This window comes from Cervus canadensis, chromosome 13, assembly GCF_019320065.1.
Source record: "Cervus canadensis isolate Bull #8, Minnesota chromosome 13, ASM1932006v1, whole genome shotgun sequence".
Taxonomy (NCBI): domain Eukaryota; kingdom Metazoa; phylum Chordata; class Mammalia; order Artiodactyla; family Cervidae; genus Cervus; species Cervus canadensis.
Genome location: NC_057398.1, coordinates 34,660,732 through 34,683,298, shown reverse-complemented (window position 1 = coordinate 34,683,298; position 22,567 = coordinate 34,660,732). Strand labels below are relative to the sequence as shown.

The following is a 22,567-nucleotide window of genomic DNA, read 5'->3' as shown; positions in this document are numbered from 1 at the left end:
TATTTATGTTTTAGAGATAAAATATATCATGGTCTCTTTCTAATAATCTGGGCCTTATATTTAATCTTATAGGTGAAATGTTCTATCATCCATATCTGTATCTTTTCCCCATGTCAGAAAACCAATTTTTTTTTTTTGTTTTTTTTATTTATTTATTTTTTCAGTGGGTTTTGTCATACATTGACATGAATCAGCAATAGATTTACACATATTCCCCATCCCGATCCCCCCTCCCACCTCCCTCTCCACCCGATTCCTCTGGGTCTTCCCAGTGCACTTGTCTCATGCATCCCACCTGGGCTGGTGACCTGTTTCACCATAGATAATATACATGCTGTTCTTTCGCAACATCCCACCCTCACCTTCTCCCACAGAGTTCAAAAGTCTGTTCTGTACTTCTGTGTCTCTTTTCTGTTTTGCATATAGGGTTATCATTACCATCTTTCTAAATTCCATATATATGTGTTAGTATGCTGTAATGTTCTTTATCTTTCTGGCTTACTTCACTCTGTATAATGGGCTCCAGTTTCATCATCTCATTAGAACTGATTCAAATGAATTCTTTTTAATGGCTGAGTAATATTCCATGGTGTATATGTACCACAGCTTCCTTATCCATTCATCTGCTGATGGGCATCTAGGTTGCTTCCATGTCCTGGCTATTATAAACAGTGCTGTGATGAACATTGGGGTGCACGTGTCTCTTTCAGATCTGGTTTCCTCAGTGTGTATGCCCAGAAGTGGGATTGCTGGGTCATATGGCAGTTCTATTTCCAGTTTTTTAAGAAATCTCCACACTGTTCTCCATAGTGGCTGTACTAGTTTGCATTCCCACCAACAGTGTAAGAGGTTCCCTTTTCTCCACACCCTCTCCAGCATTTATTGCTTGTAGACTTTTGGATAGCCAGCCATCCTGACTGGCGTGTAAATGGTACCTCATTGTGGTTTTGATTTGCATTTCTCTGATAATGAGTGATGTTGAGCATCTTTTCATGTGTTTGTTAGCCATCTGTATGTCTTCTTTGGAGAAATGTCTATTTAGTTCTTTGGCCCATTTTTTGATTGGGTCATTTATTTTTCTGGAATTGAGCTGCAGGAGTTGCTTGTATATTTTTGAGATTAATCGTTTGTCTGTTGCTTCGTTGCTATTTTTTCTCCCAATCTGAAGGGCTGTCTTTTCAACCTTACTTATAGTTTCCTTTGTAGTGCAAAAGCTTTTAAGTTTCATTAGGTCCCATTTGTTTATTTTTGCTTTTATTTCCAATATTCTGGGAGGGGGGTCATAGAGGATCTTGCTGTGATTTATGTCGGAGAGTGTTTTGCCTATGTTCTCTCTAGGAGTTTTATAGTTTCTGGTCTTACATTTAGATCTTTAATCCATTTTGAGTTTATTTTTGTGTATGGTGTTAGAAAGTGTTCTAGTTTCATTCTTTTACAAGTGGTTGACCAGTTTTCCCAGCACCACTTGTTAAAGAGGTTGTCTTTTTTCCACTGTATATCCTTGCCTCCTTTGTCAAAGTAAGGTGTCGCATAAGTTCGTGGATTTATCTCTGGGGCTTTTCTATTCTGTTCATTGATCTTATTTCTGTCTTTGGTGCCATACATACTGTCTTGATGACTGTGGCTTTGTAGGATAGTCTGAAGTCAGGCAGGTTTGATTCCTCCGGTCCAATTCTTCTTCTCAGTTACTTTGGGCTATTCGAGGTTTTGTATTTCCATACAAATTGTGAAAGTATTTGTTCTACGTTCTGTGAAAAATACCGTCATATGCTTGATTTGGATTGCAATTGATCTATAGATTGCTTCTTGGTAGGAATAGCCATTTTGAACGAATATTGGAATGTCTCTCCATCCATAGCAGTGGTAGTGTTTCTCCAGTCTGTTGTGTGTCGCTCCGGTTGTGATTTCTTTCATCGTGTTTTAATAGTTTTTCTTGTATATGGTCTTTTGTTTTTTAGGTAGATATACTCCTAGAGTATTCTTTATTTGGCTTTTGTTGGCAATGGTGAATGGTATTGTTTCCTCTAATTTCTCTTTCTGTTTTTTTCATTGTTAGTATGACTAGGAATGCAAGGGATTTGTTGTGTGTTAATTTTATATCCTGCACTTTTACTAAGTTCATTGATTAGCTCTAGTAATTTTTTCTGGAAAGAGTCTTTAAGGGTTTTCTAAAGGATCATGTCTAAAGGATCTCTACTAAAAGAGGATCATGTCATCCTGGCAAACAGGCGGAAGTTTCACTTCTTCTTTTCCTATCTGGATTCCTTTTACTTCTTTTTCTTCTCTGATTGCTGTGGCCAAAACTTCCAACACTATGTTGAATAGTAGTGGTGAGAGTGGGCACCCTTGTCTTGTTCCTGATTTCAGGGGAAATGCTTTCAATTTTTCACCATTGAGGGTGATACTTGCTGTGGGTTTGTCATATATAGCTTTTATTATGTTGAGGTATGTTCCTTCTATTCCTGCTTTCTGGAGAGTTTTAATCATAAATGGATGTTGAATTTTGTCAAAGGCTTTCTCTGCATCTATTGAGATAATCATATGTTTTTTATCTTTCAATTTGTTAATCGGTGTGTATTACATTGATTGATTTGCAAATATTGAAGAAGTCTTGCATACCTGAGATAAAGCCCACTTGGTCATGATGTATAACCTTTTTAATATGTTGTTGGATTCTGTTTGCTAGAATTTTGTTAAGGATTTTTGCATCTATGTTCATCAGTGATATTGGCCTGTAGTTTTCTTTTTTTGTGGCATCTTTGTCTGGTAGAAAACCAATTTTTAAATGACATCAAAATAATTATTCATTTGCTTTAGTCCTGTAATACTTACATAGCAGCTTAGAATAATGGTACTCACACTGCTATAAACAATATGATTATTGGAAACAGCTTAGCATTTGGTTTTTATTTTGGCCTTAGAATGTATCCCACTAAGGCTCTTTAAGCAAATTAGTATGTTTTAATGTTATCTGAAATGATTCCTCAGTTCAGTTCAGTCGCTCAGTCATGTCCGACTCTTTGCAACCCCATGGACTCTAGCACACCAGGCCTCCCTGTCCATCACCAACTCCCTGAGCTTTCTCAAACTCGTGTCCATCAAGTCAGTGATGCCATCCAACCATCTCATCCTCTGTCATCCCCTTCTCCTCCTGCCAGGATCTTTCCCAGCATCAGGATCTTTTCCAGTGACTCGGCTGGTCACATCAGATGGCTGAAGTATTAGAGCTTCAGCTTCAGCATCGATTCTTTCAGTAAATATTCAGGATTGATTTCCTTTAAGATTGACTGGTTTGATATTCTTGAAGTCCAAGAGACTCTCAAGAGTCTTCTCCAACACCACAGTTCAAAAGCATCAATTCTTCAGTGCTCAGCCTTCTTTATGGTCCAACTCTCACATCTATACATGCATGACTACTGAAAAAACCATAGCTTTGACTCCTACTGTCGGCAAAGTAATGTCTCTGGTTTTTGATATGCTGTCTAGGTTTGTCATAGCTTTTCTTCCAAGGAGCAAGCGTCTTTTCATTCCATGGCTGCAGTCACCATCTGCAATGCTTTTGTAGCCCAAGAAAATAAAGTCTGTCACTGTTTCCACTGATTCTTGGAGAGGAGCAAACTCAAAACATAGTTAGGTGGGTTTATTTGATTTTGCTTTAGAGTTTTAGGGAATTGTTCTTTAAACTTTGTTTTTGTAATTATGTAAAATACACATCCCCAAAGCCAAACATGCAGATGAATTGTGTTCAGAAAGTTCACCTTTCCCTGTCTCCTCTTTTCCTGTTCCCTCCCTCCCTGATAGATAATTGTTAGTGTTTAAAGGTTTTGATTTATCATTATTTGTATCCCCCCCACCCCTTGTTCTTAGATAAATGGTAGTATAACATAAACACTTCCGCCACCTTTCTTTTATCTTCTGACACTCTATCTTGGCATTCCCTCGGCCGCAGTATGCAAAGCCCCTCCTCATTCTCTTCTGCCACCTCCTGGGAGCCCTTGGCATGGGAGAAACAGCTTTTTCTTCCAGCCCCCATCATCTGGAATTTGTGCTGTTTCTAGTCATTTCTGTTACAAGTCATGCTGTGATGAACAGGTTATGCATGGAAATTTATATTTTGCCCAGTTGTCTTTGGGATATTATATTATCCCCAGAAGGGGGAATGGCTGGCTTAGAGGGCACATGTAATTCTAAGACTATTACAGCATTCCTTGCATAGAGACTGGACCATTTTGTGTTCATGCTGACACGTGCCAGCACATGGCCTCGTGTGTCATCACACTTTGGCACTGTGTTGGTCTGATAGATCAGCAATGGTATCTTGGTGTCATTAATTTGCATTTCTCTTGTCAGCACAGTTGGCCATCTTTTCCTATGATTCAGAGCCACCTGCATGTATGTTCTTTTCTCTAAGAAAATTCTATTTCTAGTCCCTTTTTCTCTAGAAGGGGTTGGTTCTTCTCCACAGCAATAGTATTTTTTTAAATTAATTTCACAAACAACTATTTGAGAATTACTGCTCCAACTACTGTACGTGGTGCTAGGGAAACAGCTTAGTACAAAATGTCTGAGACCTTTTGGTGTGAGTTGCTGTTGTGCTTTAATTTTAGGAGAACTCACTGTGGCTCCCAATTCAGTACTGAATTAAGGAAGCACACCATTTTGAAGGGGTGTGGTCAGCACCGGATACACAGTGAGAGGCTTGGGAGATAGACTGAAGCAGAAAGTGTAGACAGTAGCCTGCCAGGTGCATGGCTGACTCATGTTGAGTTTTGCCACACAGTAGTTTTTAAAACTTGAATAACAAACATTTAAAGCCATGAACTTTCACATTAAAGTCAAGATTTCTGGACTTTGGGGAAACCCATAGGATGTATGAGCACTGGTTCCCACTCTTGCATGGCAGCGTTCTCCAGATGGGACTCTCTCCATCTCACCCCGATCCCTTCACACCTAATACGTGCATGCTCAGAGTGGGAGCCATTGTCATGGATGGATTTGAGCACTTGGAATGTGGCAAGTCTGAACTGGGATGTCGCATTCTGTTTACTGTGGACAGCAGAACGTTTAAAGTGAAACATGAGGCCCTCATTTTATTTTTGTTGGCTGTACATTCTGCCTGCTTCAGTCGTTTACAGTTTTGCCTAAGTTTCTGTGGACACTGGAGCTTTTAAACTGCAGCTCTTAATTTAAAATATTAAATTAATGTGACCATGTTCTTGATTTGAGAAAATAAGAACATGTGTGTTTTGCAAATGGGTGACTTTTCATAGGCCTCTGAGCAGTCATGAGGCCTGTTTATACTTGATCTGCTCCAGTAGTAGAGGGTGAGACAATGCTGGAAATACTGGGTTGGCCAAAATCTTTGTTTCAGTTTTTCCGTAACAGCATGCCAACACCCGAACGAACTTCTTGGCCAATCCAATATTTTAATTTCTAACAGAATTGACTTGGAATCTTGGTTGTTGAGCTGTGTTTTTCAAACACAGCTTTCCAAAAAAAATTTTTTAATTGAGGTGTCCTTTATGTATAGTGACCTGTTTGTATCTTAGGTATACTCTTCAGTTCTCTGTGACAGTTCATTTCAAGGCACAGAACATGGGTCATCTCAGAAGCTCCTGCCTGCCCCTTGTCCAGCAGCCCTCTCCTCCTGGAACCACTGCTCATTCAATTTCTGTCACCATCATTTAATGCTCCTGGTTTTATTGTTGTTACCTTTATGGATTTTTTGTATTAATATGTCTACTAATATGTGACCCATTGATCTTGACTCGTAAAAGTAGCATTGGTTTGTAGAGTAGTTCACTCACTGTTTTAGTACACATCCTTAGGTGAGACTCTATTATTTTATATATATATATACACACACACACACACACATATATATATCTTGGTAAACGTGTTTTGTTGGATGTGTGTGGTTCTCCCTTCTTTTTCTTTATCAAGGAGCTCTTATTCCCAAAACATTTTTTGTTTTGTTACTTCTTTATTCACATGTGCCCACTTCTTTTTCCCTCTACGGACCATGCTGGCACCAGTTTACATTGACACTGTTAGCGGTTCCTTAAGTAGAGATCAAGTCCATTATGAAATCTCCTGTGGTGAAACGATCCCAGAGTGTGCAATGGGCCAGCTTCAGTGACTCATGAGTTTTCAGTTATTTCAGTACTGCTTAAAGAAAGAGGTTCAATTAGCTACTGTGTCTATCCCCAAGGCCTGCCTGCACAGGCAGCTCTTTGAACATACCTTGATTGTGACTTCTTCATCCCTGTCTTACAGGCCAAACTGCCCGACCTGCAACCATTCCCTTCTCCCGATGGAGACACTGTGACCCAGCATGAGGAACTGGTCTGGATGCCTGGTGTTAATGACTGTGACCTCCTTATGTACTTGAGGGCAGCAAGGTAATAGGAGTCCACATCCTCCTGCTTTCTGAATTGATGAGTGGTCAGTAAACTTTCCCCTTTCCCTTGAAGTTGTATTTATATATTGGGCATTCTCTGGCTTTACGTTTTGTTATGCTCTCTGTAATCAGAGCCCTGCTCCTTCTTACTGGAGAAACACAACTTTCGATGTTGAAGTCACTTTTTTCTCCTTGATGTTTGCCCCAACACAGATTTTAGAACTTTTCAGAAAGAAAACATCGTAAGTCACACATTCCAGTATCAACGCTCTTAATACAATTGAGTAATTGGCTCATTCAGTGCATCTTAAAATTCCATTCCATATTTCTTTGTTCCATGGCTGTTCATTGGTATCCGACCTAAACTTTCCATTTTGAGGGCTTACCTATATGAATACTTGCTAACCTGAAAATGCCTAAATTACAAAATGAGAAGTTCACGTCTGTCCCAGACATGTCACAGTGCAGGCAGGGCCTTCTTTGTCTGCAGGGGTTTCTGGGACTCACTCACTGCAGTATCAACAACAGGCAACCAAAATGTTGAAGTAAGGCAGTGATGGAGATGTAACTCTGGCTGCTGTGCGGTCAGCAGTGTAACTTGGAGGCTACAGCAGAGATGGAGGCTTCAGGGCAGGGGTGACTACTGAGAGTTTTTTTCACCTCTTCCACGTTTGCTTAGAGATGGTTAATGTACAGCATGAGAAGAGTTAAGTAAAATTTCAAAGGATTCAGTTTTACATATTTTCTGGAGACTGACCTTTCAAAAGTTTATAATCTAGCTGACCCTTCTGGCAGATAGTTTTAGATTATTCACGCCCTCAAAACTAAAATCTAAGTACTGATAAAGCATGGGAAGAAAAACAAATGGAATCGAATGAGAATGACATTTCTCTTTCTCAGTGAGTAAATAGTGAACTGCCGAGAAACAAAAAAAAATGTTTAAGATGAGAGCAGAAGCAGGCCTGAGAACTCTGGCTTAATTGCGCATATAGTGGTGGAGTTTGTTCTGGGCTGGAGCTGTGCTCTGAGAACCGAGGGCTGAAATGTCTGCTCTGCTGTCTTCTCTTCCCGTCTCCACAGGAGCATGGCAGCCTTCGCCGGGATGTGTGACGGAGGCTCCACGGAAGATGGCTGTGTGGCGGCTTCGCGGGATGACACCACCCTCAACGCACTGAATACGGTGAGACCTTTGAAGTTCCCTAGGTGGGAAGCAAATTCTTCTTTCTTCTGTGCCGGCCACAGGGAGTCTGTGGTGATGGTCCATGAAGGGGTCTGAAGTCTCAGGAGGCAGTGCTGTGGGGTGCTGCTGGACTTGAAAGATGGGAGTCGTGGTCCCGGTGGTGGGCTCCATGACCTTGGCCAGTGATGTGGCACCTCCAAATTGACCTCGTGACCTGCGTCTGCGCTCCAGGACTGTGGTGAGCCTCTGCCAAGAGCCTGGTGATAGTGGTCAGAGTTCACTGAGATCTCACAAGCCCAGTAGTAGGCACAGTGATCTTACTGAATCCTCACAGCGCCCCTTTTAGGAAGGCTCCATTATTACCACCATGTGGACCCAGGCAAGTGAGTTGAGAGCAATGGAGTCACAATCCATGGTCATACACTTAAGGTGTGAATCCAGAGGCCCTGCTTTCCAAGCCTTAATATTCTTTGAACAAATTTGGTTTTTATAGATTTGGCTTTGGAGCCATGTAAATATTTCAGATGTTTATAAAACAAAGTTAAATTAAAAAAAAAATAATAATCCTTAAAAAAAAACTAAAGTAAAATGTAACCCACGAGCATAACGGTACTGAGTTGGTTGCATCACATATCCTGTGTGAGCAGTCATCTGCTTTAATCCTATGACTCCACGGCAGCTCAGAATAACCCAGCTTGAGCCGCTGCTAGCAGCAGGATTCCTGAAACCAGTTTACTTCTGTGGACGCTCCTTTTTGACCTCAGAGAATATCCTGTGGGGCTGCACAGGACAATGAGTGTGTCATAGTTCCTTGAAACAGTTCTTCTCCTGTGTGTTCATTAATGTGGAACGATCAGGTCTGAAATATAACGAATTTTTATGGATTTCTGATCTGTTCACAAAGAGTCTGCATGGTTCTATATACTAGATAGGATATTAAGATGAGGCTGAGCAACTCTTGGTGATGATTAAGTTTCATTTAAGCACCCTTTTTGTCTGTCTTTTTCTTGAGAGGTTACTGTAATTGGAAGGAACTTCTTTCAGTCACCTGTTCCAGTCTCTAAATAGATTAGAATCCGAAGCACAGGAAGACCAGGTGACTTGTATGATTATTGTCAACAATCCAAAAAGTTGGTAACAGACCCCAATTTAGGGATCTTCCTGCTGTACAACTTGTTGTTGGGGAAACATGTAGATATCTGAATGACATAGCCGGTTTTTATTCCTGGTCTAGTTATGTTTCTTGAGTGTTACATAACATTATAATAGTCTCTTATATATTGGAGGTTGAATCACCTTGCTTGGGCATAAGCCATGTTCCAAATAAGTGAATGATTTTCATGTTCCCATTTACTTTCTCACCTATTTGCTACTTAGAATTTTTGTGGTTATAAGGAATCCTTATTCTGAACATACAGTGATAGAGCCAGAGGGGGCCTTTGAGATTATTTTACAGATGAGAAAACTGAGACTCAGAAATGATGAATCTGCCAACAGTGGTTATGGCAGATGTAGCTGTGAATGTCTGTGAATTCAAAATACCCTAAAAAATGTGTGTATATTCAAAGTAACTCTTTGAAATGAGCTAGTTTTCTGTTGGGTTTTGGTATAAAAGCTTTATGAAAAAAAATTCTCCTTCATGACTCTGCTGATCAGTTGAATTTTGAGTAACAAAAATGTTGCCATATTTAATTAAATGTCTGCTTTTGACACTTTTTCTGAATTTATCTGATTTATTCTCTGTCTTATTCCAACCCATCTAAAGATTCTGTGGAACATACTTTTGTACAGAAATAATTTGAGCTGTTTTTGCCTGTGGTCCTTTGTAGCAAGTTCCTTCTGAAATTTTCTTAAGCATTGCCGGAGGGTTTTGGTTTATGAGTTTTTGTTTCTGTGAAGCTTACCTTCTCATCATTTGAAATTCTTCCTGCCTAGGCGAGCCCAGGGTGGCTCAGGTGTCGGATTATGCAATACAAGTGCATTTAGCCATCAAAAGACTAAGTTGTGTGCTCATTTTATGATGAATGGAAACATTTAGTGGCTGTTTTAATTTTTATACTTTTGTTGTACTGGTTCATGGAGCGTTTTAGTTGCAGGCACTTTCTTTAATGAGAAGTGAAGTGATTGGAAAAATCTTGAGAGAAGCTAATGTTTATTTCACATTCCTTGGAATAAGAGTGTTTTGAGTTATGTTAAGTAGTAAATTAAAAAGATAAATTCATTGTCATGTGAGAAGTATTTATTATTTCTTAAAGTATAGCATAAAGTCAAAACAATGTAAAGCATTTATCAACTTAGAATAAACCTGTGTCTATTTCCTGTTTCCCAGGACAGTGTAGAAATTTAAAGTATATGGAATCTGCAGTGCGGCTGCATTATAGGATATTTAGTAGCCCAGTAGGACTGTTTGAATTTCAGTTCAGTTCAGTTCAGTTCAGTCGCTCAGTCCTGTCTGACTCTTTGCGACCCCATGGACTGCAGCACGCCAGGCCTCCCTGTCCATCACCAACTCCCCAAATAAAGAGTTTAATGTTTAAAACTGCAGTCGCTAATAGAACATTTTTGAACTGTTTGTTCTTTATTACGATTTTGAGTGTACATGCTCAGTCAGGTCTGACTCTTCATGACCCTGTGGACTGTAGTCCACCAGGCTTCTCTGTCCCTAGGGTTTTCCAGGCAAGAATATTGGAGTGGGTTGCCATTTCCTTTTCCATATTACCATTATATGGACCTATTTTTAAATATAAGCTCCTCTGGATTATTTAATTGAGATTTTTCTTCATTATTCCCAAATGAGAATTTTAGTGTATATTAAAAAAATTTATTGGAGTGTAATTTTTGTATAATAAACTGCTCTCATTTAAAGTATATAATTTGATGAGTTTTTTTAGATGTGTATACCAATGAAGCTACTACAGTGTTCAAGGTAGAAATCATTTCCAGCATCTCCCAAAAGTTGCCTCATGCTCTTTTATAATCCTGTGCTGCTTCTAGCCTCAGATAACCACTGATACATTTTTCTCATTATAGATCAGTTGCATTTTCTAGAATGTTGCATGAATTAGAATAATATTATATGTAATACTTGGGTTTTGGAGTTTTTCAGCCCAGTAATTTTATAGTAGATGTATGTTGTCACATTAGCAGTAGTGCATGCCTTTTTTATTGCTGAGTAGTATTCCAATCTATGGATATCCGTAGTATTTTATCCTTTCACCTGGTGATGGACATTTGGGTTTTTTCCAAGCTTTTGGCCATTATGAATTGTTACACAAGTCTTTTTTTATAACATGTATTTTCATTTCTCTTGAGTAAATACCTGGCAGTGCTGGTAGCTTTTTAGAAACTTACCAAACAAGTTTCCACAGTGGCTGTACCATTTTACATTCCCGTTAGTAGTGTGTTAGAATTTCAGTTATTTAGCATCCTCCACAAGACTTGATTCTGGGAGCCCAGATTCACAGACTTAGGAAGACAAAAGAGAACTGTGCTCCATGTACACAGACACAAACTAAAGGCTTGTGGTTAATTACACTGTAGTTTTAAGTTTCTACAGCCTTGCCATCAGAAGCCACAGTTCCTTTAAGTCCTTCTGGATGCCCCACAGGGTATCTGCACTATTTTTGAGTTGGTCACCCTCTTCATCTTTCAGTTTCTGGTTGGTAAACTGGTTAACCCCCGAGCATTCAGAATACATGGAAGGCTCAGGAAGACTTCATTCTCAATGCCCATACATGCCCTTCACCACTGTTGACACTGGATGATTCCTGAATAAATGTTTCAGCATGGATTCAGTAAGATCAGCCACACTTAATCCAGTAGCCCAGTTAGTATATCCTTTTAGCTTGATGACTTCATAGGCACTCTCAACTACCATCTTATGTACTTCCTTCCAGTTTTCACTATTATTATTCTCTATTCCCATTTCTGGATTCACTTCCTGGAGAGAAATGCTGGGCACATTCATTCCACTCCACACAGCCATGCTTGAGTCACCATGTTCTCCCAAAATCCATCTGTGGCAGCTGCTGAGATGAATGCCAAGTTTTTCATCCATTAGTTCAGTTCAGTCACTCAGTTGTGTCCAACTCTTGGTGACCCCATGGACTGTAGCATCCCAGACTTCCCTGTCCGTCACCAACTCCTGGAGCTTACCCAAACTCATGTCCATCAAGTCTGTGATGCCATCCAACCATCTCATCCTCTGTCATCTGCTTCTGTTCCCGCCTTCAATCTTTCCCAGCATCAGGGTCTTTTCCAGTGAGTCAGTTCTTCTCATCAGGTGTCCAAAATATTGGAGTTTCAGCTTTAGCATCAGTCCTTACAATGAATATTCAGGGCTGATTTCCTTTAGGATTGACTGGTTGGCTCTCCTTGCAGCCCAAGGGACTCTCAAGAGTCTTCTCCAACTCCACAGGTCAAAAGCATCAATTCTTTGGTGCTCAGCTTTCTTTATAGTCCAACTCTCCCATCCATACATGATTATTGAAAAAACCACAGCTTTAACTAGACGGAACTTTGTTGGCAAATTAATATCTCTGCTTTTTAGTATGCTGTCTAGGTTGGTCATAGCTTTTCTTCCAAGGAGGAAGCATCTTTTAATTTTTAGCCATAAGACAGCGAAATCTAGCAGAATCCAGATTACATCCACTCGCAATCACACAGTGCTTGGGCAATCCACTTGATTTCCAGGTAACGTATGTGAGAATATCTGCAGGTGCCTCTCCCCTTCTTGCTAGTGAACTCCTGCACTTAACCACCACAGTCTTGGAATTGGCAGTGACAGAGTAATCTTTGTCTGCCACGATTTTTGGTGTCTGAAGGAGGAATAAGCTCCTGTGCTGCAGGTCCATTATTTCTCCTTTGAGTTTATCTTCCAAAACATCCACAAGAGCAAGCTCATCAGTCAGAGACTTCCCCAGAATGCTGATGGCACATGTCACACTGACTTGTCCAATACCCACTACAGTGATCTTATTGTTTGGAACCGTTCCCTCTTCTTCTGCAACTGGTGCAATCAGTTTTTCTATAAGAGTTGCCATTGTGCCCAGGGAGGAAAGTTCTCCAGACAGTGGAAAGGATAGCAGAAAGAAGACAAAGCAGCGTGCATCTTCTCTCTTCTTAGTCATTCTTAATAGAGAGTTATCAATATTATTAATCTTTTCAGATAAGTAGTGTTTGGTTTCATTTGATTTTTTTCCCCCCTCTGTTGTTTTCTGTTTCATTGATCTCTCAATCTTATTTCTATTATTTCTTTTCCACTTATTTTGGGTTAATTTGAATATTTTTTCTCCTAGCTTCCTAAGGTGGGGTCTTAAATAACTGACACAAATTCTAATTTGTTGTTCTTCTATAACCTTTTAGTTAAAAATTTTTAAAAAAATTTTATGTGTGATTTCTTCTTTTACCTGTGGATTGTGTAGAATTAAATTGTATAATTAACATGGACTTAGAATTTTTTTTTCCCTCTCTCCTTCCTTCCTTTTGGAATGATATTGATTTCTAATTTAGTTCTGTTGTGATCAAAGAGTACCCAATGAGATTTCAATCTGTTGAGATCTGAGACTTAGTTCTTGTCTCAGCATGTGATTTATCTTGTGAATGTTCCATGTGCACTTGTAATGAACCTCTATTCTGCAGTTATTAGGTGTACTGTTTTATAATTGTCAGTTTCTTTGGGGTAGTTGATATTATCATTCAGATCTTCTCTGCCTTATTTATTTATTTTAGTTTTGACTGTGCTGGGTCTTTTTTGCTGCATGCCGATTGTTCTCTAGTTGCACAGAGTGGGTGCTACTTTCTAGTTGTGGCATGTGGGCTTCTCATTGCGGTGACTTCTGTTGTTGTGGAGCAAGACCCTAGAACGTGGTGAGCTTGCTCCGCAGCTTGTGGGATTTTCCCGGACCAGGGATCAAACTCCTGTTGCCTGCATTGGCAGGTGGATTCTTAACCACTGGGCCACCAGGGAAGTTCATTCTTTTATCTAGTTGTGTTGTCAGTTACTGAGGGATGTATTAAAGTCTTTCACTGTGATCGTGAATTTGGTTATTTCTCTTTTTGTCTCTGTTAGTTTTGCTTCATGTGTGTGGGAATTGTATTACTAGGTGTATGAACATTTCTAATACTGATGTTGCTCTATGTACTAAGCCTGTTCCTCTTTTGGTATGATCCTTTTTGTGCCTAGTGATACCCTTTGTCTTGAATTCAGTTTTGTCCGAAATTAATACAGTGCTCTAGCTTTCTTATGCCTCTTGTCTGCATCTGGTATGTCTTCTTCCAGCTTCTTACTTCGGATTTTTTGTTTGTTTGTTTGTTTGTTTAAAGTACCTCCCCTGTGTACCTTAGCTTTCTAGTTGTTTCTTGCTTTTTTATCCCATCTGGCAAGCTCTACCTTTTGTTTGGAGTGTTTAGTCCATTTTAACAGTGCAGATAATTCTCCGGTTGTATGAAACTTAAGCCACTTACTTTTTTAATAGCACAGCTAGTGTCATTGGAGAATCACAGAAGTAGTTAATATATTGTTACTTTTATGGCCACACGATGTTACTGTTGATTTAGTGGTGAACTTGTAAAATAGGCACACAGTTCTTTGTTTGCTCATTATCATTAATATGTATTTCTTAGCTTTTTGCTTCTTACATAAAAAAGTTTTGTACTGTTATAAAGGAAGAATACGTAATAAATATGTTGGCTTCTCTTACTACAAGAGGGTATTCTTAGTAATTATGGGCATACTTCTTAATGTATGTCAGCAAAAATATGTTTTTGTTGTTGTTGTTCAGTCACTCACTCATGTCTGACTCTTTGTGACCCAATGGACTGCAGTATGCCAGGCTGCCCTGTCCATCACCAACTCCTGAAGTTTACTCAAACTCATGTCCTTTGAGTCTGTGATGTCATCCAACCATCTCATCCTCCATCACCCTCTTCTCCTCTTGCCTTTAATCTTTCCCAGCATCAGGGTCTTTTCCAGTGAGTCAGCTCTTCACATCAGGTTGGCCAGAGTATTGGAGCTTCAGCTTTAGTATCAGTCCTTCCAATGAGTATTCAGGGTTGATTTTTCTTTAGGATTGACTGGTTTGATCTCCTTGTTGTCCAAGGGATTCTCTCAAGAGTCTTCTCTAGCACCACAGTTCAAAGGCATCAATTCTTCATTGCTCATAATATGTTTTATTATGTTTTACTATTTTATTTTAAATTGTGAATGCCTAAAAATGCAGAATTGTTTTATTTATAAACATACATAGCATATGTTAAATAATATGTTAAAATATGACAAAGCAATGATGCTGTCTCTGAAAGGTCAGAGATAGAAATGTTTCTGTATGTTTCTCTTTAAGGAGTTTTCTTTTAATTAAAATATTTTTTAAAATTATTTATTTATTTTGGCTGTGCCGAGTCTTCCTTGCTGCACAGTCTTTTCTCTGGTTGTGGTAGCAGGGGCTACTCTGTAGCCGTGGTGTGTGGCCTTCTCATTGTTGCAGCTTCTCCGTTGCAGAGTATGGGCTCTGTGGCAAGGGCTCAGTAGTGGTGGTGCACAGCCTTAGCTGCTCCACGGCATGTGGGATCTTCAGGAATAGGGATCGAACCTGTGTCTATTACACTGGCAGGTGGATTCTTCACCACTGAGCCACCAGGGAGGCCCCATATCAGTTTCATTTAGGCTTATCTGTACACATTTAGCTTATATGTAACTCTTGAACATAATTGCTGTGTAGTATATAAATGGCCCATAGTATTCTAATGAGATTAATTCAGCCATCTTTAAATGCTTACATTTATTTGGTCTCTTATTAATACAAAGTAGACCTTTATATTTATGCTTGGAAGCTGCAGCAGAGCCCCATAGCTTGAGGGTAAGTTTTCCTGGAAGATACTATTCTGACTTATTTTTACTAAATTGATATTGGATTTTATTCTTTGAGCTCAGATATCTTTCCCATTTCCTAATAAAATTCAGATTCTTTGACTTCTCTTTCTCAGAAACTTATTTGCATTCTTATGTTTACTTTCACTAACACTAAACATATGTATGTTCACTATATATAAGTAAAATTTATAATCATGCAGCAAAGATTTCACCTTTGCCTGGACAGTTTTATTCCCTGAAATATGGGTGGCTGTTAGATATTTGGATTAAGCTTTTTACATATTCACGAGAGTATGTATGTGTTTGCTTACTTATTTATGCACACCCACATCTCCTTCAACAGAGGATTAAAGGCTTCCAAACACTTAATAGTTTGTTTTTATCTCTGATCTATAAATATCACTGTTTGTTAACCATTGAGTATTAATCATTTTTGTTTTCTGAGCTATAACCCAATGTCTGGTACATGGTGGAAAGAGACACTAAATATTTGTTGAATGATGGAATAAGTAAATCAGGTTCAAGTCCAAATCACATTTGATCACCCAGAACTTGGTGTTGTAAAGTTGGCACATCAGAGTAAGCCTACACTCAGAATCATTTTCATGTTCTTCTCTTTCATTCTAAAACTTAAGTTTAAGTCTATAGAACTTCTCTCAGAGATTTTCTGTTTGTTCTTTGTAAATGGACTTCCCTGAAGCACTTGGCCCTGAATTAGCTTTGCAGTGCTCCAGACTTAAATGGATGTTGAGTATTACCCAGCTCCCAAATACTGTGTTGCCAAAAGGTCCTTTTATTATCGTTTGTCCAGTAGCTCAGACGGTCAAGAATCCACCTGCAGTGCAGGAGACCTGTGTTCTATCCCTGAGTTGGGAAGATCTCCTGGAAAAGAGAATACCTACCCACTCCGGTATTCTTTCTTGGAGAATCCCCATGGACAGGGGAGCCTGGTAGGCTACAGTCCATGAGGTTGCAGAGAGTCCAAAAGACATGACTGAGTGACTAAGCACACAAATTATATGATCAGGATTCTCCTAAATTGATTCCACCCTAACACCCTTTACTTAAATTCTCCTCTTTTTATTATACTCCATTCAGATTAGTCACCATTACTTGGTTAGAGGGTGGTAGTTTTGGTCTGTCAGGATTTTGGATCAGAAGAGTATTAGTTGATATGCTACATGCTTTCTATTTATGGAAATCCAATAATTTTATCCAATTATCTCCAATAATTTTTAAGAACATCTTACTTAAATCAGTTTTAACAAGCACTTTTGCTAGTGTTGTATTTATATCATAGCAGGATATTGGAATCCTCCTCATATTGTTAATGGTAGTATAAATAAAGATGTAGAAAGAGACCATGTAGTTGAAGCTTTGTCATATAACCAAGACCTTTTCAACTGATTATCAGCATTTGTTGTTCAGTCGTGTCTGACTCTGTGACCCCATGGACTACAGCATGCCCAGCTTCCCTGTACTCCACTATCTCCTGGAGTTTGCTTGAATTCATGTCCATTGAGTTGTTATACTAGCTAACCATCTCATCCTCTGTCCATGGTATAGTTTTTATATACGTGTATGTGTATAACCAAATACATATCATCATCATTGGACAAATTAAGGTTCCACTATTTTTCCCAACAGAAAAAAAGTGTTTAACAACTATAAGGCAACAATAATAAAGCACTACAAACACCACATAATCCAGTAACAGCTATCAGTGCAAATATTTTTAAGACTTTTTTCCATATAATCCCTAGTATTACATTTATGTAGATGTGAATGGGTTGTGTGATTTTATTTGATTTTCTTTATGTATGTTTACAGTCAAGTTCCACCACTAGTTTTATGTTTGTAAATAGTTAAAAGAAAAACAATAGTTTCAGTTATCATTTGCCTCAATATAGGTACCTTACTCTATTTCAGTTTGAGAAAAAGCTGAACAATGTCTAATTAATATACTTGACCAGTACCTGGGAAAACATCGACTGAGTAGTTAACACTCAGTAGCTGTTGAAATTCACAATTCTTACACCCGTGACATCATGTTCTTTACAAATAGTAATGATTCACCATACCTTTCTCTGTCTTATTTAAAACATTAGTATTTTCTCTAACATGGTTATAAAATAACTTCGCAAGAACCAGGCCCTGCACTTCATCAGATACACACCTCTCTTTTGACACTGGGGCCTCAATTTTGCTGCGGTATGGGCAACAAGTTTATACAAAGAAAACAAGATGAGTGAGTCCATTACCTGAATCTGTCAGTCTAGCCAGTTCCTGGTGCCGTTTCTTTCGTTTTTCCTTCTTTAAGGCAGCTCTGTATTTTTTGTGGCTGGGAAACCGAAACATACACCATCATTGGTCACACCTGAAATTCTGTCTGGAGGCCCCCTTTCCACTGCGTCAAGTGCAGGAAAGTCTCTCTAATACTAGGTAGTGGATCTTGATGATATGTATTTGGCTTAAAAATGGCAGAACCTAACATTTTCCCATAAACTTGTGTGAGTAATGCAGTAAACCTAGTACTGTTTGGCCAACATGCTTATAAACGCAGGTGGACGCACTGCTGTCACACAGCAGTATCGACTTTTAATGTTTGTCATCCACCTTTTCCAGAACTTGCTTATTAAGTTGTCTGAGACAGTTCTTGGACTGTAGAGACTGCGGCATCAAGTAAACAGGATTTTTGGACTTGGGAAATGGCCATAGAGCTTTTGTTTACCATTGATGTTCCCAGGCAATGATTCTAGGAGCAATACATGGCATATTTGGCATGGAAAAATCATTGTATTCACACACAACAGGTAATGACTTGTTTATATTATTAATTGGAAATTAGTCCATTAGAGGCAGAAGAAAATGTCAGGAAAAGTAGGAAGGATAGGTTGGAGTTACTTATTCTTTACACTTTACAAAATACACTCACAGCAAATCTTGGTAGGTAGTCATTTGAAATCTTCCTTGGTAGATTTGGTGTGTTTATAGGTAGGTCACTGCTTTGCTTTTTATTATATAGCTAGTGCCATATCCAAAACTAAGCAGTTGTCTGTCAGCTATCAGCTTTTCTCCTAGTTCTGCATATTCTGACTTACAGTTCTTTATCTAGAGAGACTTAATGAATGTATAGAATAAAAAATACTTCTGTTCATTCATGGTAGTACTCACTGAATGAACAAACATATTCTCTAAAATATAGAAAGTATTACTGTAAAAGTGAATTGGCTAGTGATTTGTAGGAATTTCTCAAATATTGATCTCGCAGTTGTAGGTAATCTTTTTGGCGTCTAGTTTAATCTTGGATAGCATGAAATAAACTGTCTTGTCATAAATTAAGAAAAATGTAAAAGCAAGTTACAAAACTGAAGTATGATTCTGTTTTTGTTTGAAAGAATTACATGTATAATATAATTAAATACTTATGACTTTAATGTATGCTGGCAAATATTAGATTATACTTGTAGAGAAAATACCTCACTTGAATTGTTCACAATTATTTTTTTGGACTGTGTGAACTTGGTTTTGGAGGGGTTAGAGGTTTAAGTGAGTCAACAGATATTTTTGAGTATTAGCAGGTGCAAGGAATGTCTACTTAGTGGAAATACCTCTGTAAGTAATTCAGAATCATATCCTCTGTCAGGTAAGTCATTTATTTATCTGATAATTGTATCAGAAGTTACCACCCTTTGGTGTGCATATGTGGACCTATTTTCTTTTAATTTAGAATTCTGAAATAATAGAGTTTACTTGGTTAGAAAGGCAGTTTAATATAGGACTGAGTAAGCCTTTGTTCAGAGTTATAATACATACGTGACTTAAAAATCTTTTTTTCTTTTGACTTTGAATGTTGGAAAGCTTCTGTTCCATTTCCTTAAGTGCCCTCAGTTTTCACTGTGTATTCCCATCTCTTGTTGCATTTTTGTCTCAAATTTAAATTTTAAATTGAAGGGAATATAGTTTTTTATAGGAAAAATATTTTTCCTATAAATAAAATATTTATATAAATAAAATAATAAAAATATTCTCATTTTTAATTTGAAAAGTATTCCAGTGTACAGAAAATTGGAAAAAAATAGTACAGTAAGCATCTGTGAACTCAGTATCTAATGAACATTTCTCTCTATATATGTATATTTCTATGTATATTAATATGTGAAAAAATATATATATATATATATATACTGGAGAAGGAAATGGCAGCCCACTCTGGTACTTTTGCCTGGAGAATCCCATGGACAGAGGAGCCTGGTAGGCTACAGTCCATGGGGTCACGAAGAGTCGGACACGACTAAGTGACTTCACATTCACGTGTGTGTAACCATTTTATTCCTCCTTGTGGTCAGCTCTGTCTGTATGTCTTTTAAAATGTGGCACGTACACTAAAGCAATACTTGCCAGATTTGATCAGCATGTGGTGACAAGAAGTTATTTTCAGTTACCCTGAGAGCTCGCCTCGGTGCAGTAAGCTTTTATGAAAATGTACGCATCATGTGCTTTTTTTTCATTGTGTTTTGTCTTTCTCTTATTTCATTTTTCTGTGTGTAAATGCCTTTGCTAAGCCATTCTCTCCCCAACTCAGCTTTTTGACTGAATTTTCAACCAGACATCAAACCTTAAGTTTACCAGTGTTACTCTCATTTTACTAGTTATCAGCTATTGGTCAGCTGCCTGATGTCATTAATAACAACAATATTAATAAGCTGTAATAAAATTAAAATGTACTTGTTGGTTGAGTGCTTATATGTTAGGTGAAAGTTTAAGTGCTTCTTATGAATGATTGTATTTGATTATAACAATTCTGTAAGAGAAGTGTGGTTAGCACCTGCAGTTTATTAAGCACACTCGGACGTATACACATGTTTTAAACTTTATGTGTCAGACTATGAGGATAGTCCGACTTGAGCCCAGCGCCTCATCTCCGTCCTCTTGAGAATCTGCACTTTGGGCGATTCATTGTTCAGCCAATTGAAAACCCTTCCTGCTGCCACCTGGCTGCATGTCTCCCTCTGTCCTCCCAGGGTCTCAGCAAACAAAAGCTTTTACTTTGGTTTGGCCAAAGTTAGAAAGTTCCTTTGCTAATTAAAAAAAATTTCTGTCTCATAAGATTTTTTTTCCGTGCTAAATACTGATAAAATGTTTTGAGGCTTCCGTGGTGGTTTGAAAAATGTCTACCAAAGCATCAGTCAGTTGGAATTTTAGCACCTGTGAACCGGCATGAAGCATTAATATCAATATGGTGAGTATTTAGCAAGTCAGGATAAAAGCCCTTAGCCCTTTTACATTGAAGAAGAGGCTTTAATACAATCATTCATTCATTTATTTATTCAGCAATAAATGTGATGGAGTCCCTGCTCTTTGCAAAGCCCTTATGGAAGAGCATTTGATGAGTGTTGAAATCTAAGTAAGCATTTAATCTTAGAATAAAGTAGGCCCATGAGTTTTAAAAGGGCTTATATATTAACATAACTTCTGAAATGTAGAATATTAAGATTTATAGTGTTTGTACTAGTATGTGTGTTTCTTAATACTAGTTTGAAATATATTTCAGAATAACTTTTTTTCCCCCGCAACTCTCCTAGATAAATTTTTTTACCCCAAAGTTTGAAGGTCACTGTAGTAGTTTCCTGTGGCTGCTCTGGCAAATAGTGTACCGTAAACTTCAGAACTTAAAGCAACAGATTTCTCACAGTTCTGGAGCCCAGAAGTTCAAAATCAGGGTGTCAGTTGGGCCATGCCTCCCTCTAGCTCCTCGGGGAGAATCATCCTGTGCCTCCTCCAGCACTGAGCGGCTTTGAGCTCACTCTCTCTGCTTGCCTTCACTTCGCTGTCTTCTCTGTGTATCTAGGTCTTCTCTGTCCCGTGTTTTTCCACAGCCCCTCTTTTTGTAAGGATGCTAGTCATTGGATATTGGGCCCACCTGAATAATCTAGAATTGTCTTCTCATCTTAAAATCCTTAACTTCATCACAGTCATGTCTGTGAAGACCTTTTCTGAAATAAGGTTGCAGTTGCATATTGCCGGGGTTTGATGTGGAAGTCTTCTGGTGGTGGTTTTTCAGCCCCCAACAGCTGGGTTTTGCTGTTGTATACAGTGTTACTAAAATAAATTGTAGTACTTATTTTTAATTTTCTGTAATAGTTTATTTCCTACCCCTTTCTATCAGTTATAACTTACTTAGATTTAAGTGCGAACATTATCATCTTGAGAACGTTAAAGTATTTTACTAGTGACTGTGATATCTCTGTAAAATCCAAGGACATTTGATTGCTAAAATACTGTCACATTTTTATTGATATAATATACCATGTATGTGGCTTTCTTTGTGCAAAGAATATATTTATTTAGATAAGAGAATTATCATCTATGGTTATAGATTATCATAGATTATCTATAGATAACCTATAGAATCTATAGATAACCATAGATTATCATTTATGGTTAACCATGTTAACTGACTTATTCTGACCTGTCAGGTTGCTGAGTATTTCTTCCTTGGCTCTACCCTAGATGGTCCCAGCCTGCCCCTCAGGGGCTCTTGGGGGCAAGGTCTTGTGCTGCTGGTAGATCTGGTTGCGGTGGCCTGGGATCAGCCCTGGCTACCTTTGAAGCTGTTCCTTTCTAAAGTCTCTGCTGTCTCTTCCATCTCCTGTCCTTCAGCTCTGCCCTGTCCATCTCTTCTCTAAGAGACAGACATTTCCCCATAGCCAGGCATTCTCAGAGCTTCTTACATCACCACATGACCTGCCCACCCTTGCCTATCTTGCTGCCTGGCTTTGGTTAGCTTCCTCCTTGACCATAGAATGGGTTGAGTGTGTATTCCAGCTTTGTGTGTGTGTGTGTGTGTGTGTGTGTGTATGCACACGTGCTCAGTCATGTTCAACTGTTTCAGCTCCCTGGATTATAGCTCTGCCAGGCTCCTCTTTCCATGGGATTTCTCAGGCAAGAATACTGGAATGGGTTGCCATTCCTTTCTGCAGGAGTTTTTCCTGACCCAGGGATCAGGTCTTGGTCTCCTGCATTGTTAGGTGGGTTCTTTACCACTGCACCACCTGGGAAGCCAGAAGTGTTCCAGCCTACTCCAGTACTTTGGAATACTAGTTCTTCAAGGATT

The 22,567-nt window shown here is 38.7% G+C and overlaps 1 protein-coding gene and 1 pseudogene across 6 annotated transcripts in view; one reads left to right on the top strand and one right to left on the bottom strand.

The window, feature by feature from the left end:
• RERE (arginine-glutamic acid dipeptide repeats) overlaps window positions 1-22,567 on the top strand; it is a 435,792-nt gene that overhangs the window by 307,887 nt on the left and 105,338 nt on the right. For all 6 annotated transcript variants that reach the window (XM_043486137.1, XM_043486136.1, XM_043486133.1 and 3 more), the window contains 2 exons: window positions 6,277-6,401; window positions 7,481-7,580. In XM_043486137.1, coding sequence (XP_043342072.1) covers window positions 6,277-6,401; window positions 7,481-7,580 — 225 coding nt within the window. The remainder of the gene's footprint in view (window positions 1-6,276; window positions 6,402-7,480; window positions 7,581-22,567) is intronic.
• Window positions 11,131-12,622, bottom strand: LOC122452486 (annotated as a pseudogene).